General features: G+C 35.2%; 1 protein-coding gene across 2 annotated transcripts in view; it reads left to right on the top strand.

The window, feature by feature from the left end:
- The window catches only part of MYOM2 (myomesin 2), a 76535-nt gene that overhangs the window by 47056 nt on the left and 16031 nt on the right, over window positions 1-13448 (top strand). For both annotated transcript variants that reach the window (XM_042017166.1, XM_042017167.1), the window contains 9 exons: window positions 2829-3007; window positions 3209-3323; window positions 3889-4045; window positions 4147-4253; window positions 6019-6063; window positions 6548-6684; window positions 11326-11470; window positions 11585-11644; window positions 13054-13121. In XM_042017166.1, coding sequence (XP_041873100.1) covers window positions 2829-3007; window positions 3209-3323; window positions 3889-4045; window positions 4147-4253; window positions 6019-6063; window positions 6548-6684; window positions 11326-11470; window positions 11585-11644; window positions 13054-13121 — 1013 coding nt within the window. The remainder of the gene's footprint in view (window positions 1-2828; window positions 3008-3208; window positions 3324-3888; window positions 4046-4146; window positions 4254-6018; window positions 6064-6547; window positions 6685-11325; window positions 11471-11584; window positions 11645-13053; window positions 13122-13448) is intronic.

A 13448-nucleotide genomic window follows, 5' to 3' on the forward strand; every position in this document is an offset into this window, starting at 1 on the left:
GAAAAGAACCCCACAAAACTCCTAAAATTGGATTTGTAAAACTATCAAAATTACTAGTGAGGTGGCATGAGGTGGCAGGGAAATTTCAGTTTTCTTTTTTATGCTATAAGTAGAAGGTAGTTCTTACCTGGAATTCAGTAAGATCATGGAATTGTTTATGAGGAGAGACTCTCAAATGTCATCTAGTCCAGCTGCTCACTCACTTTTAGGTTACCTATCCCTATCTCTTTGACAGAGGCTTGTCTAATGCACCTTTAAAGTCTTCTCATGAAAAGTCCAGGTACTTTGGACAAGAACCAAAGTAATCTTCCTAATCTTGCTGCTTGCAGTTTAAAAGTTCCTCTTATATTTCTGAATTTTTCTTCCTGCAACATTCCCTTTAGATCATGTATTCCTTATTGCTATTTAAAAGAATTTTTTGTTCTTTTTCTAACTTTTTCTTTTCTAGTTGTTTCATTTCTTTCTTGAATGGCAGTGCACAGACTGGAGATACTACTCCAAATAAAGATTTTTCAATGCTGAATAGAGAAACTATAACTCTACCTTCTGAAAGGCATTTTCCTGCTTACAAATCCCCTTCTATTTGCCCTCTAAAACAAAAATTACACAGTTAAGTTCCAAGTTTAGTCCTTTTTAATGCCCATATTCTTTTTCTGAAAAGCTGTTTGTCTTTATTTTTTATAGCTAAATTCTTCAGAGTTATAAATCTTACCATATGGATTTAATGACAAAATTGTCAATAACAAAATGTTTAGTCTCCTGACCTTAACTCACTTCATGTTAGCTACATTTTCTTATACTCTTGTAATATTTAGTGTAAGTGCATCCTCATTTGAACAATTATTTTTCTTAAAGAAGTGATCTATGATTTATGGTCTCTACAGTGTTTTCAAAACATCATTGGAATTATGTAGTGTGTAAAGAAGTGAAGATTATCCTTCATTTTAAATGATAGATAAAGAGATAACAAAACCACTACAAGCCAAGACCACTGCCCTCTCCCTAAAAAACCCCAAATATCCAAACCTGTTAAATATTTCACAAGCCTTCCTTAAAATACGTTTTTAAACAATAGCTTAACAATAATGAAAACAAATAATTGAGATTTAAAACTGGGAGAAAGAGCCTGACCCTCTTCTGTGACTTACTAAAGACACTGAGGACTAATGTAATGTGACTGCAAAATACTCCCAGTGTCAACAAAATATTCTTCCACTTTTTGATATAGAAAGAAGGTTTCCTTAGAAAGGCCAAAACCTTTTGCAGAATTTCCAGCATAAGTGATGGATTCCTTGCCCAGAGTCTATAATTATTTCATCCTTCTGCAGAATTTTAGTCTTACATGTCGCTGTGAGTTTCTGTGAGTTAGCAATGATAGTTAATGAATTGTCTTACATTGCTTTAAATAAAAAGAAATGTACAGGGTCTCAGAATCCTCAGAATAGAACGTGCTTCATTACCCTTTTCCTTCTACTGTCTAGATTTCTACCGGGTCCATTTGACAGTGGAATTTTAATTATCTGTGGATATATAGACATTTAGATTGGGATTTTTAAAGAGCCCTGAGGGAAGGCTTTAGGTGCCTTGAAAATGGCAGTCTTTCCATGAGAAATCTAATATTTATCCTTATAAGGTCTGTAACAGGTATTCAATATGCTTTTCTGAAATGTGTTTACCCACTTTGGAGAAAAACTTTTCTAAAGGTTTGGATTTTTCCCCCCCCCTGTATATTTGCTGAATATCATCCTTTACAGATTTTATGTTCTTTCATCACTGGTTAACATCAAGTAGGCTGGAAAGGTAATCAGAGTTATTTGTAAGGCTTTCCACTCTTTTTTATTATTATTATTTTAAATGGTAAGATGTGTTATAGGGAAAATCAGTATCTTGAAAACTGAGAAAATCCTTAAGTCTCAAGTTAATCCTTAAGTCTTCATCTTTCCTTGCTCTGCATCTACAGCACAAGAAGCAAGCTACATAATTTGACTGAATATGAGTATTTTGTCATGGGTATTTTGACTATGGTAGGAAATTGACATGATTATGCCTTTACATTGAAATTTATTTACTAGTGTAAAAAGTATCAAGAGTATAGTAAAAAATAATTACTATAAGTTAGACTGAATGGCACTTGAACAGTTAGGTGAAGGAGAAGGAAAGTATAGTAGGGAAAAACCTAGTACCTGCAAACATATAAACTCTCACTTATTTGTAGAGTATCAGGATATTTTTGGCTTAAATATTTCTCCTGCCAAGTATCATTCATCCTGAGAAGTTCCTCTTGGCTGCAGCTACCTAGTTCACAATAAAAAAAAATTCTTCTGTCAGGGAACAAGAAGCCTGATCCAAATTCCCTTGGTGCCACTGAGTTTTGGATTATTTTGAAAGATCATGGCTCACGTATAGTAATGAAAAAATAAAAATCCTGATGTTAAATTATGAACCTGAATCAGGCTCAGTGAAGCAACTTTGATGTGGGGCTGGTGAGTTAACTAAGAGACAAGAAGCCTCTCTTGCTTGTTGGAAAATCTTAAACTGCATGGATTTTTCCACATGATTAACTTTCCCTTAAAAGAGAGCTACTGAGATCTAGCTAAGCAAGTATGCTTCAGAATACTAATGTCACTCACTGTGTAAGGCAGGTATTGCTGTATACAGCCATGAGGGGAAAATGACCTAAATACCACATACACCAGCTGTATTGTAAAGGCTGAAGTTTTTGAAAGCAAGTACAGTCAAAATTATAGTGGTACATTTTGGCCTCTACAGGGACAGCTTGCAAAACTTCATTATATTGAAGTGAATTTCCAATACTTGAAATATTTTAGGTCCTGCCTATGGTCTCACGATATGTGAAGTTAGAAATACGTCAGTGGTTCTTCTGTGGAAAGCTCCTGTGTATGAAGGCAAAAGCCCTATTACTGGGTATTTAGTGGACTATAAAGAAGTAGATGCAGAAGACTGGATCACTGCTAATGAGAAACCTACTTCAAAGCGCTATCTTAAGGTAACATTTTAATTAATTAATATTAATACAAATATTAATATAAAACTGAGTATTAAAAGTTCTTATTGAGTACAAAAAGGATATATATTCGAACAAAAAAGATATGTATTTGAACTTTGGCTTCTGCTAACATCTTCATATAAGTAAACAAAATAACTTCAATTGTTTTTTAAATTGACTTTGCCCTTTATCTTGTTTAAGGTCACTGATTTACATGAGGGCCATACCTATGTTTTTAAAGTTCGTGCAGTGAATGATGCTGGGGCAGGCAAGTCATCTGAGATATCTGAACCAGTGCTTGTTGAGGAACGGCCAGGTAAAATGAACTGTTTAATCTCCTCTGCTTCTAAAATACTATAATACTTGGAATTGAGTTCAATCAATCTAATTTGATATTGTATCACATATAAGTATTTCAAGAATTAAGAAGGTCTTAGCCTTAAAACTTAAAGAAAAAATCATGCAGATACAGATATAGTGATAAGAATTTGTTCCTTACTGTAGGAGTTATTTGATAATCAGGTATTTTGGTTTTCATTCGAACAAGGTGCAACTTGGTGTGACAACACATTTTTTAAAGCTTCAGGAATGATAATAAAATTGATTTATTTAAACTTTTTGTGTGTTCTCATATTCAGTTATATCTTATTGTTTTTTTTCTCAATAAGCATTTATTAGGATTAACATTCCTTTCTTGCGTGTAGAGTAAGAAACTTACTAGCATGTGTTGCCTAGTCAGCATATGACATAAACCTGCTCTAAGACCTGCTAATAAAATCAGTATCTTTTAGGATAAAATAGGTGCGGGCTTTATTAATTTATGATTTATACCTTGAAAGAAAAATGCAGCCTTGACATTTGAGTTGATTCCTATTTTGCAGGAACAAAAGAAATATATTCAGGTGTGGATGATGAGGGTAATATTTACCTGGCTTTTGAGTGCAAAGAAGCTACAGATGCATCTCATTTTGCATGGGGTAAATCTTATGAGGAGATTGATGATTCTCATAAGTTTAAGATTGAAACAGAAGGAAATCAGTAAGTCATGCCAGTCTACCAAAATATTAGAAAATTTTCATGTTAAAATTCTTGACATGGGATACTGAGCTAATTATATTCTTCTTCATTAATGATTTTAGTTCTAAACTGTACTTCAAAAATCCTGATAAATCAGATGTGGGAACTTACTCTATCTCAGTTAGTGACACAGATGGGGTTTCGTCCAGCTTCGTTATGGATGATGAAGGTAAGGTCCTTATAATTTCAAGTCTTTCTTCATTGTATTGCCTCAAGTGCACTGAAAATTGCCCAAGAAAAAAAGAACCCTACAACTCTCACATTATTTTCTATGCATTAAGAAAAAACAAAAAAGAACACAATGCAGTCTTCGTGTGATTACTTATTTTTCTGATTATCATAATAATGAAAGCTGAGGTAACTTCAGGCAATATTTTCTAGATAAAGATAAAAAACATGGCAAATTAGAATTGTTTTCTTTATGCTGGGATTATAACGATGTTTGCAAATATACCTTACACTTTCAGTTGTGCTTGAGGCTCTAGATGCAGTATCTCATAATCGAGATGCAGGAAATTAGTGAGAAAAAGGATGATGCTTTAAAAAGATCTAAATACACTGGGTCAAATTATCATATGGCGTACATTTATGTTAGTTTTGCTATATTTCATTGTAGCTATTTTGTTTCATTGGCATTGCAATTAATTTGCTTTAGTCTGACTTTGCTCTATCATTGAGAAATGCTGACATAAAAAGCAAAGAGGAGAGTTTATTTTATGCAAAATAAAAATTACTTTGGTGTTTCCCAGTCCTCAGCTGTAATTGCTATGCCCAGTTCCTCAAGTATTGAAATCCCTCTGCTTCTCATCCTACTAAGTCATTTATGGAGAGGAGATGAGACTAAGTGGGAGTCTGATAGAAGGCAGGACTATTATCACAGTGAGAAACATGTCAAACCACCCTTTCCAAGTAGGTGTTGAGAAGAAATCCATGTTCAGATTAAAAAAAAAAAAAGATTCTCCAGGACATGGAAGATTTATGAGGACTCTTAGTCATTAGTTATGACCAATATGTGCTTTGTAATTTTCCATTGCATTTAATCATGAGAATTGCCATTTGACTAAGTTTTGAAGCATCACTCTGAAATCACACTGTAGGTCTTGTCACCATCAGATCTACCTTTGAAGTTTTTTTTGTATAAGAGCACTGAAGGTGTTTCCCACCCCATACTTGCCTATGTCTTTCCTGATCATATGTCACTCAAAATTACAATTTTATTTGTACTGGATCCCTGTACAAGTATCAGATTTTGCGTCTTAGCACTGAAAACCATTATTTCACTGCCCATTTACTCTCTCAACAGCTATAAATTCTGCAATTTTGCAAAATCCTCTATCATGTCATAAATCGATGCTAATTTTCTCTGGTCTTTACATTATCTGTAAATTTGGAATTGGCAGTAATGTTCATTTTCCAAATCTTTATTGGTAATGACTATGATAAATAGGATTAGTATGAAAATCTAAAAAACTGAATTCTAGACTCTTGAACAGCCCTCTTGAGGATCGAGTGCATTCACTAGAACTTTCTGTTTTGTTTTCAGACTAACCTGCGCTTGATCTTGTTTTCTGCCACAGTAAAACAAGAGTTTTAGGAATAGTGCGAGAAAGGAAGTCAGCAGATAAAGGAACCTTGTACACTGCTTAGAAGCTATTGTTTCCCATCTTTCTTTTGTATTGCTGTTTTCAAAGTTTAAAATAGATTTTGGGCTTTGTTTAGATTCCCTTGCATAAGAGAGTATACACTAAAATGCGTGCAATAGGAGCATTTGCCAAATCCATGTATCAGAATTTAAATATTTTATGAAGCGTTGTGTATTCATACACAAGCTTTAAGGAAATAACTTTGCTGATGCTTATACTTTCGTTGACACTCATTTGCTGTCTGTATTTTTTCAGAATAAATTAAAACATGGACATTTTTCTTATTTTCAGAGTTTGAACGTTTGATGGCATTAAGCTATGAAATAAAGAATCCAAGTAAGTTGAAGATCTGAATTTATTGGATATTTCTAGAAGGAATATAATTACATACCAATGACTGGAGTCCCAAAAAGATTCTTCCTGAGACAATGGCAACTTCATTTTTCATGGCAGCTTCATTTACTGTGGAACACCTAGCTTCCTTATCTTTTAGTTTGTTTAGAAGAATATTAGTTGACATCAATAAAATCATTGTTCCTAAATGTCTTTTAACTTTAACTTGACAATAGATTATAGATTGTTACTAGGATTACCAAATCCTTACACAATGTACATACAGTAAGTAAATTCTCTTCTCCCTTTGAGAAATTAATTAAAAAATCAGCCAAAGGCTGCATTAGAGGACTCTTCCCTGCTTAAAATTTATTCTATATCCAGAAATCCATAAATAATAAGGAAATTTACTAACATTTTACTATGATATTCCTATTTCTCACAAGGTTTCATGCATTATTGACTTTTGATTCTTTTCTTTTTGTAGCAATACCACTGAAATCAGAATTAGCTTATGAGGTTCTTGATAAAGGAGAAGTTCGTTTCTGGATTCAGGCTGAAAGCTTATCTCCAGATTCTACTTTCAGATTTGTTATTAATGATAAAGAAGTCGAAAACAGTGATGTAAGTACATATTGAGCACTAACATAAGTGATTTTATTTAATAAACCTGCAGGTTTCTATTGTTATCATAGAATCATAGAGTAATTTAAGCTGGAAAACACCTTTACAATCATGGGTTCCAACAGTTAACATAACACTGCCAAGTCCACCGCTAAACCATGTCCCTAAGGGCCACATCTGCTTGTCTTTTAAATACCTCCAGTGATGGTGACTCAACCACTTCCCTGGGCAGCCTGGTCCAGTGCTTGACATCCTTTTCAGTGAAGAAATTTTTCCTAATACCCAATCTAAACTTCCTTGGCACAGCCTGAGGCCATTTCTTCTTGTCCTATTGCTTGTTACTTGGGAAAAGATACTGATCCCCACCTGGCTGCAACCTCCTTCAGGCAGTTGTAGGGAGCACTATGGTCCCCCTGAGCCTCTGTTCCTCCAGGCTAAACCACCTCACCTCCTTCAGCTGCTTCTCATCACACTTGTGCTTCCAAACCTTCACCTGCTCCGTTGCCCTTCTCTGGACACACTCCAGCACCTCAATATCTTTCTTGCAGTGAGGGGCCCAGAACTGGGCACAGGATTTGAGATGTGGGCTCACCAGTGCAGAGTACAATCACTGCCCTGGTCCTGCTGGCCACATTACTGCTGATAAAGGCTAGGATGCCCATGGCCCTCTTGACCTCCTGGGCATATGCTGATGGCTCATGCTCAACCTGGTGTTGACCAGCATCCCCAGGTCCTTTCCCACTGGGCCACTTTCCAGCAACTCCTCCCCAAACCTGTTGTGCTGCCTGCAGTTGTTTTGACCCAAGGGCAGGACTTGGCATTTGGCCTTGTAGAACCTCACACAGCTGGTCTCGAGCCATCTATTCAACTGGTCAAGATTCCTCTGCAGATTCTTCCTACGCTCCAGCAGATCAACATTCCCACCCAGCTCGATACTTTCCTCTAGATCATTGATAAAGATATTAAATAGGATTGGCCCCACTGCTGAGCCTAGGAGAACATCACTTGTGATATCCACCAACTGGATTTAACTCCGTTCACGACCACTCTGGCCCTGGCCATCTAGCCAGGAACCAGTGCACACATCCAAGCTGTGAGCAACCAGTTTCATCAGGAGAATGCTGCGGGAAACAGTGTCAAAGGCTTTACTTAATTCCAGGTAGACAACATCCACAGCCCTTCCTCATCCACTAAGTGGGTCACCTTGTTGCTGAAGGTTATCAGGTCAGTATAGCAGGACCTGCCTGTCACAAGCTCATGCTGGCTGGGCCTCACCCCCTGGCTGTCCTGTGAATGTTGCTTGGTGTCTCTCAAGATGTATCCGCTTCTTAATATCCCGTGGCACTGAGGTCAGGCGGACAGACCTGTAGTTCTCTGGATCCTATAGTTCCTTCATGTCATGTTATTAAGGTGTGATAATACCTGAAAGGAAGGCCAATCTTTAACTCAAATATTTTTTGCAGTACAGAATTCCTGTTTCAGTGTGAGCCTATTTGTACTGGAAAAAGAGTTGGACTCTCTCTATCCATTTTCGGTAACTAGATGATCCACAGCCAAACAGAAGGAGAATTTACACACAGACTGGTGTTTAGCACAAATATTTTAGAAAAATGGCTTAAGGAAAAGAAAAGGCTGCTTCAAGTACAGTTTTGGACCCGTCCAACAAGACATTGTTCTCTGAGGCTCATATTACTAGTTTTACATATAATGTGGAAGGCACTTGACAATGCAGCAATGTTCACAGACTTTAAATTTTTATACAGCATCACTTTCTATTTTGTTTTTAAAATTTTGGCTTGGAAACTGGGCATTGAACAGCTACATAGAGATGAAAGGATAGGCCACCAGCTTCCTGCATTTTTATAGCTCTAGGAAGACCTCTCATATAAAGGGGCATAAAAAAGCTCTCAGACTGGGCTGAGAAGAAAGCAAGGTCATGCCTTTGCAGGGGAAGAGTATTGTTCATCTACAGGCCATAAGCACAGCACTAGAAATACGTTTTCCTGTGAAGAATTAATCTCCAGTGCAGCTGTTTGAAAGATTCAGTTTATTCCTGAGAATGCAAATCCTGGTTTGGGTCAGAGAAGTTTTATCAGCATTTTTATACCATAGAAAAGCAAAGAGCATTTACTTTAATTACATATTGACAAGTGGAAAAAGTAGTGTTTCTGAGTAAAATACTTCTCTTTTTTTCTTGCTTTAAGAAGTAATAAACCATAGAACTGAAAACCTGAATATTCATGCCTAAGATGTATTGAATTGACAATACTCTGTCTTGGCAATGTTCATGGAAAAGAATGAGCTATTTTTAGTTCGCATATGTTTCGGAAGTGTTGACATCAGAGAAAGTCTTGAAATGAAGCTGCATTATTTCACCTCTTTAATTAGTAACCCACAGGTGACATTTATGTTTGGAGACAGATGATATTTTTGTGGAAAGTCACATAAAAGCCTAATATTTATGATGCCCATAAAATCATTGAACTTCATCTTGCTTCATAATGGCAATAGTTAGAAGCCTAATTGCACTCTAAAACCTGTCTGGAGACTGGGCTACAGTCACTGAACATGTTCAATAGACCATTATGCTGCTGAATTGTGGCCTGATTCTTGACATTGGCTGAAGCGATAAATTTTTCCTGCTAGGTCCTAACAGGGAGTGTTTTTCGTAAGATTTCAAAATAAGCTGAAAATGGAATGAACTGAGCCCCATTTACTTAGATTTTATTTTGATATTTTAATATTTCATTTAATAAAAGTAGTAAATTTTAAAAAAGTGTGATAATGAATCAGATTAAAACATATGTCTTGCTTTATTTTTTTAACTTTTCTGCTTCTGGAAAAATTTACTTAACGTTCTCCCTGGGAACTCATGAAGTAAATGCCAGTGTGGTCCTTCACCTCTGTGGGCAAGAGACTGTAAGCAAGAATTTGACTTTTGCACATTGAAGTTTGCACTTTTTGATAGTTTGGGTAGGTTTATTAATGCTCTTTTTAACCTTCCTCACCTATCACTGTAACTCTTACAGAGGAACTCTTACATAAGTGGATTTTCTACTTAGTTTCCCAGTTGATTTAATCTTGTCTTGTTCTTTGACATTGTATCTTTCTTTTCACTATGTATGGTAAATTGCGTATCCAAATTAACATGCGTATCCCTTAAAAAATTATTATCCTGGTCAATCTGTTGGCTGACTGCTTTGTTAATTACATATCTTTTCTTTTTCTTCATTCTTCTGTTACCTGGCTAAGACTTAAAGGATTTATAGATTTGAAAATGCCAGTACTGAATGGTAAATTTCTTGACTATGTCTACACTGTTCTTCCAGATGTGTAATCCATACAACAGTGAGTCTATTTTTGAGGCTGGGCAAGACATGTCCCTTAAAGCTAAAGCAGATATATCTGTGGCGTCATTCCTACTACCTTTGGATCTTAGGGAACTTAGAGGTTCTTTAATTTCAGTAAGATCCTAGAGAATTTAATAAGTGGCATTTTTACTAGCTTTTTTTTATGTTTCTTCTTTCGTTTCATCCCCTAAACTTTATCTATCTGTTACTTTAGAATCATTTTTTACTTTTGGAGACCAATAAACAGGTTTATCAAAACATTCTCTTTATAAGACATCATGTCTCCTTTTAACAGTATGTATAATACCCTTGAAAGTAACAGGGCTTTTAGTAATTCACTGAATAAAAGGGGATATTAGTAAAACATGGTTGTATCTAAAACAGAACCTGCAAATTCAAAACACATATTTTGCAAAGATTGTCCAATATTTGCCTACAATTTTCTATTTCCATGATGATGCTTGCCAATAATTAATCTTTCTGGAATATTTAATAGAAAGAAAACACATAAAGGACACAAACACTGAAAAGCATATTTAACTTTGAATTCAAGTCAATATTTGGTGGTTTGTGTATTCTGCAAACACTTAAATGGGTAACTATATGTTCTGACAGAGTTATACCTCTCTTTTGCTGGACTTGGCAGATCCTTTTTGGTTCCCAGAAGCTCTGTTGAGTTTGCACAAGCTACTTTTCTCATGGTCTTTTGCTTTATGGTTCTTTGAAAATTACACCTAGCATTAAATGAGAAAATCATCATACCCTTCCAAGATTAACTCTTTTTACTAAGAAAATGAGATCCACTACTGACTACTACGTATGTCTCAGATATTTAGTAGGGACGACTTTTTGGATTTGGTGTGATGGATTTATTTGAAGATCCATATTTGTGTCGAGAAACATAATATTTCCAGTTGTTTCTGGACTCTGCTAGGAATTGCGCTTCTGCCTAGAAAACCCCCTTGTTGAACTGGAAGCTGTAATGCAGCTAAAGGTGGGCTGGTAGGCTCTCCTTCAAATACTCCCAGTGCCATAAACTATTGTTTTCAAATATAAACCATTTGTATTATGATGACTCGAGGATTCCAAATGCAGCTGCACACAGCGGTTTCTGTCATCACTGGGATCTTGTTGTACAACAGTAAATAAAATCACAATCCTCTTTCCTTAGTTTACAATTAAAAGGACATGAAAATGGTTGACTGTGGAGGCAGGAATATAAATCATAATTTATTCAATAGGAATCATAAGTAATTTGCACTATACTAAGGAACTTATTTCTTTATTTCAGAGGCATAAAATAAATTGTGACCGTCCAAATGGCATTATAGAAATGGTGATGGAAAAATTTACAATTGACAATGAAGGTACCTACACAGTACAGATTCAGGACGGAAAGGCCAAAAACCAGTCTTCATTAGTTCTCATTGGAGATGGTATGTTCATTGAAACATTGAAACATTGAAACTTTGATGAAGAAATAAACTTCAATTATTCTTTGAGTAATTTTGTGACTAACTCATTTTTCATTCACCTCTTCTAAAATTTAGCTTTCAAGGGAGTATTGGCTGAGTCTGAGCTCCAACGAAAGGAATTTCTCAGAAAACAAGGTAAGACAGAGCAGATTGGTGACTTTAGGCGCAGTTTACAGCTAACGATTTATCCCTGGTCAATACTAAGTGCTTACAGTTTCCATTCTTTATTAGAAGATGAGTAAATTGTACAATTTTAGGAGACACCTGAATCCTTGGTGGTTCTTATTTTCCAACATTGTCAATTTGTGACAGAACCTTCACTAAGTAGAGAAAAATTGAAAGTTCTCACAAAAGGTTATCTTTGCTCAATATTCATGAGAAGTGTGCCTAATGTAGGCTCTGATCCAACAGAACATTTAATTACATTTAGTTTTAAGCATACAAGTTGTCTGTTCAATATAATTGACAGAAGAGTAGACAGCCAAGACAAGCGGTGCCAGACAAGGAAGATTAAAAGCTTGACCCTATAGTTTCTATCCAGGCAAAATTCCAGGAACTAAATGTATATTTGTTGCGTAGTTGCTATACAGCTGTAGAGTTTGTTATATGCTCGTTATCTATATTGCTTGCAGCTGAACGAAGAAATTACTATTGGATACCTAATTCAGTATTCTATCCCTGTGAAATCCTTAAAAAATCGAGCTTGAGCTCTAGTTTGTAATTTTCACTTGGCACATGGCTTTCAGGATGAAACTAACAATAATAATTAAAAATATTTTTCTAAATAGCATAGGTAAGATTCTGTATAAAAGTAATGTAATTCTATTTTTTTGTTTAAGGTTGTTTAGAACTGATTGAAGAAAAAAATTACACCACTTACAGCATAAACTGACAAAATCTTTCAATTCTCAATGATTTAAGTGAAAGTCTTGAACTTTCTAGGTTTGGGTATTGGAATTATGGGCCCTGATCTTGCTGACACAAAGACATATATATTTATTGAGATAAGTAAACACAATAATTTTATAAAGGCTACATATGTCAGCAAGTTTTCATCAGGATATTTTTCTTTGCAGAATTGGAACCTTAGTGGGGAAACAGAGTATTTTCTGTTTTGCTTGTAATATTTAATAGATTTTTAAACTTTACATTATTTGGGAAAAACAGTGTCTGTCATGGGTTTGTTGCTTTTACATTAAATACATTATTTGTACATTTGTTTGTAGCTACTTTGTTTCTTTCCTCTGCTTAGTTGGCAATTTGGCACAAAGGTATTCAGTAAACTGATTTCTCTCACTCACCATTTTACATTTTGGAATATTACTTGATTCATACCGAGACGAGACTCAGGTTTCTAACCTGTCATGTAGACACTGGGTCAATATGATAAAAACTTGCAGGATTTTCCTTCTATGGGTAGTCCAGGAGTTCCCTCTTGCTCTGGTGTAAGGATGTTGTAATTGTCATCCTTTTTCTTTCTTTCAGTGGATCTTTCTGATATTCTTTGTTCTACAACATTGCTTTAAGATTTTTTTGTTTCTTAGGTCCTCACTTCTCAGAGTTTTTGCATTGGAAGGTTACAGAAGAATGTGAAGTTTTACTTTCTTGTAAGGTAAGGAAATATACTTTTAGAAAGTGTTGGTGAAAAATTGAAGTAGGAAAATGTGAAGAAGGATTTAGATACCTTTAAAATCAGAAGTTTCATATGAAAACTCTTTTTTATTATTTAGAAAATTTTAATATGGGCATTTCTGACTTACTATTCTTCAGCAGTAGGGTTAATGAAAACAAAAAAAAATAGGACATTTCTAAATGTATTATTAGGTGGTCCAATTTTTTATAAAAATTGTGAGCCATAAGAATAATTTACACAAAATATACATCCCTTAAGGGTCCTTCTTCTTCCTCAAAAAATAGCTACAAAAAGCCAGAGTTTCTT

Source organism: Corvus kubaryi, unplaced genomic scaffold, assembly GCF_017639235.1.
Source record: "Corvus kubaryi isolate FWS band 111438036 unplaced genomic scaffold, C.kubaryi_AGA036_p1.0 split3-73, whole genome shotgun sequence".
Lineage (NCBI taxonomy): Eukaryota > Metazoa > Chordata > Aves > Passeriformes > Corvidae > Corvus > Corvus kubaryi.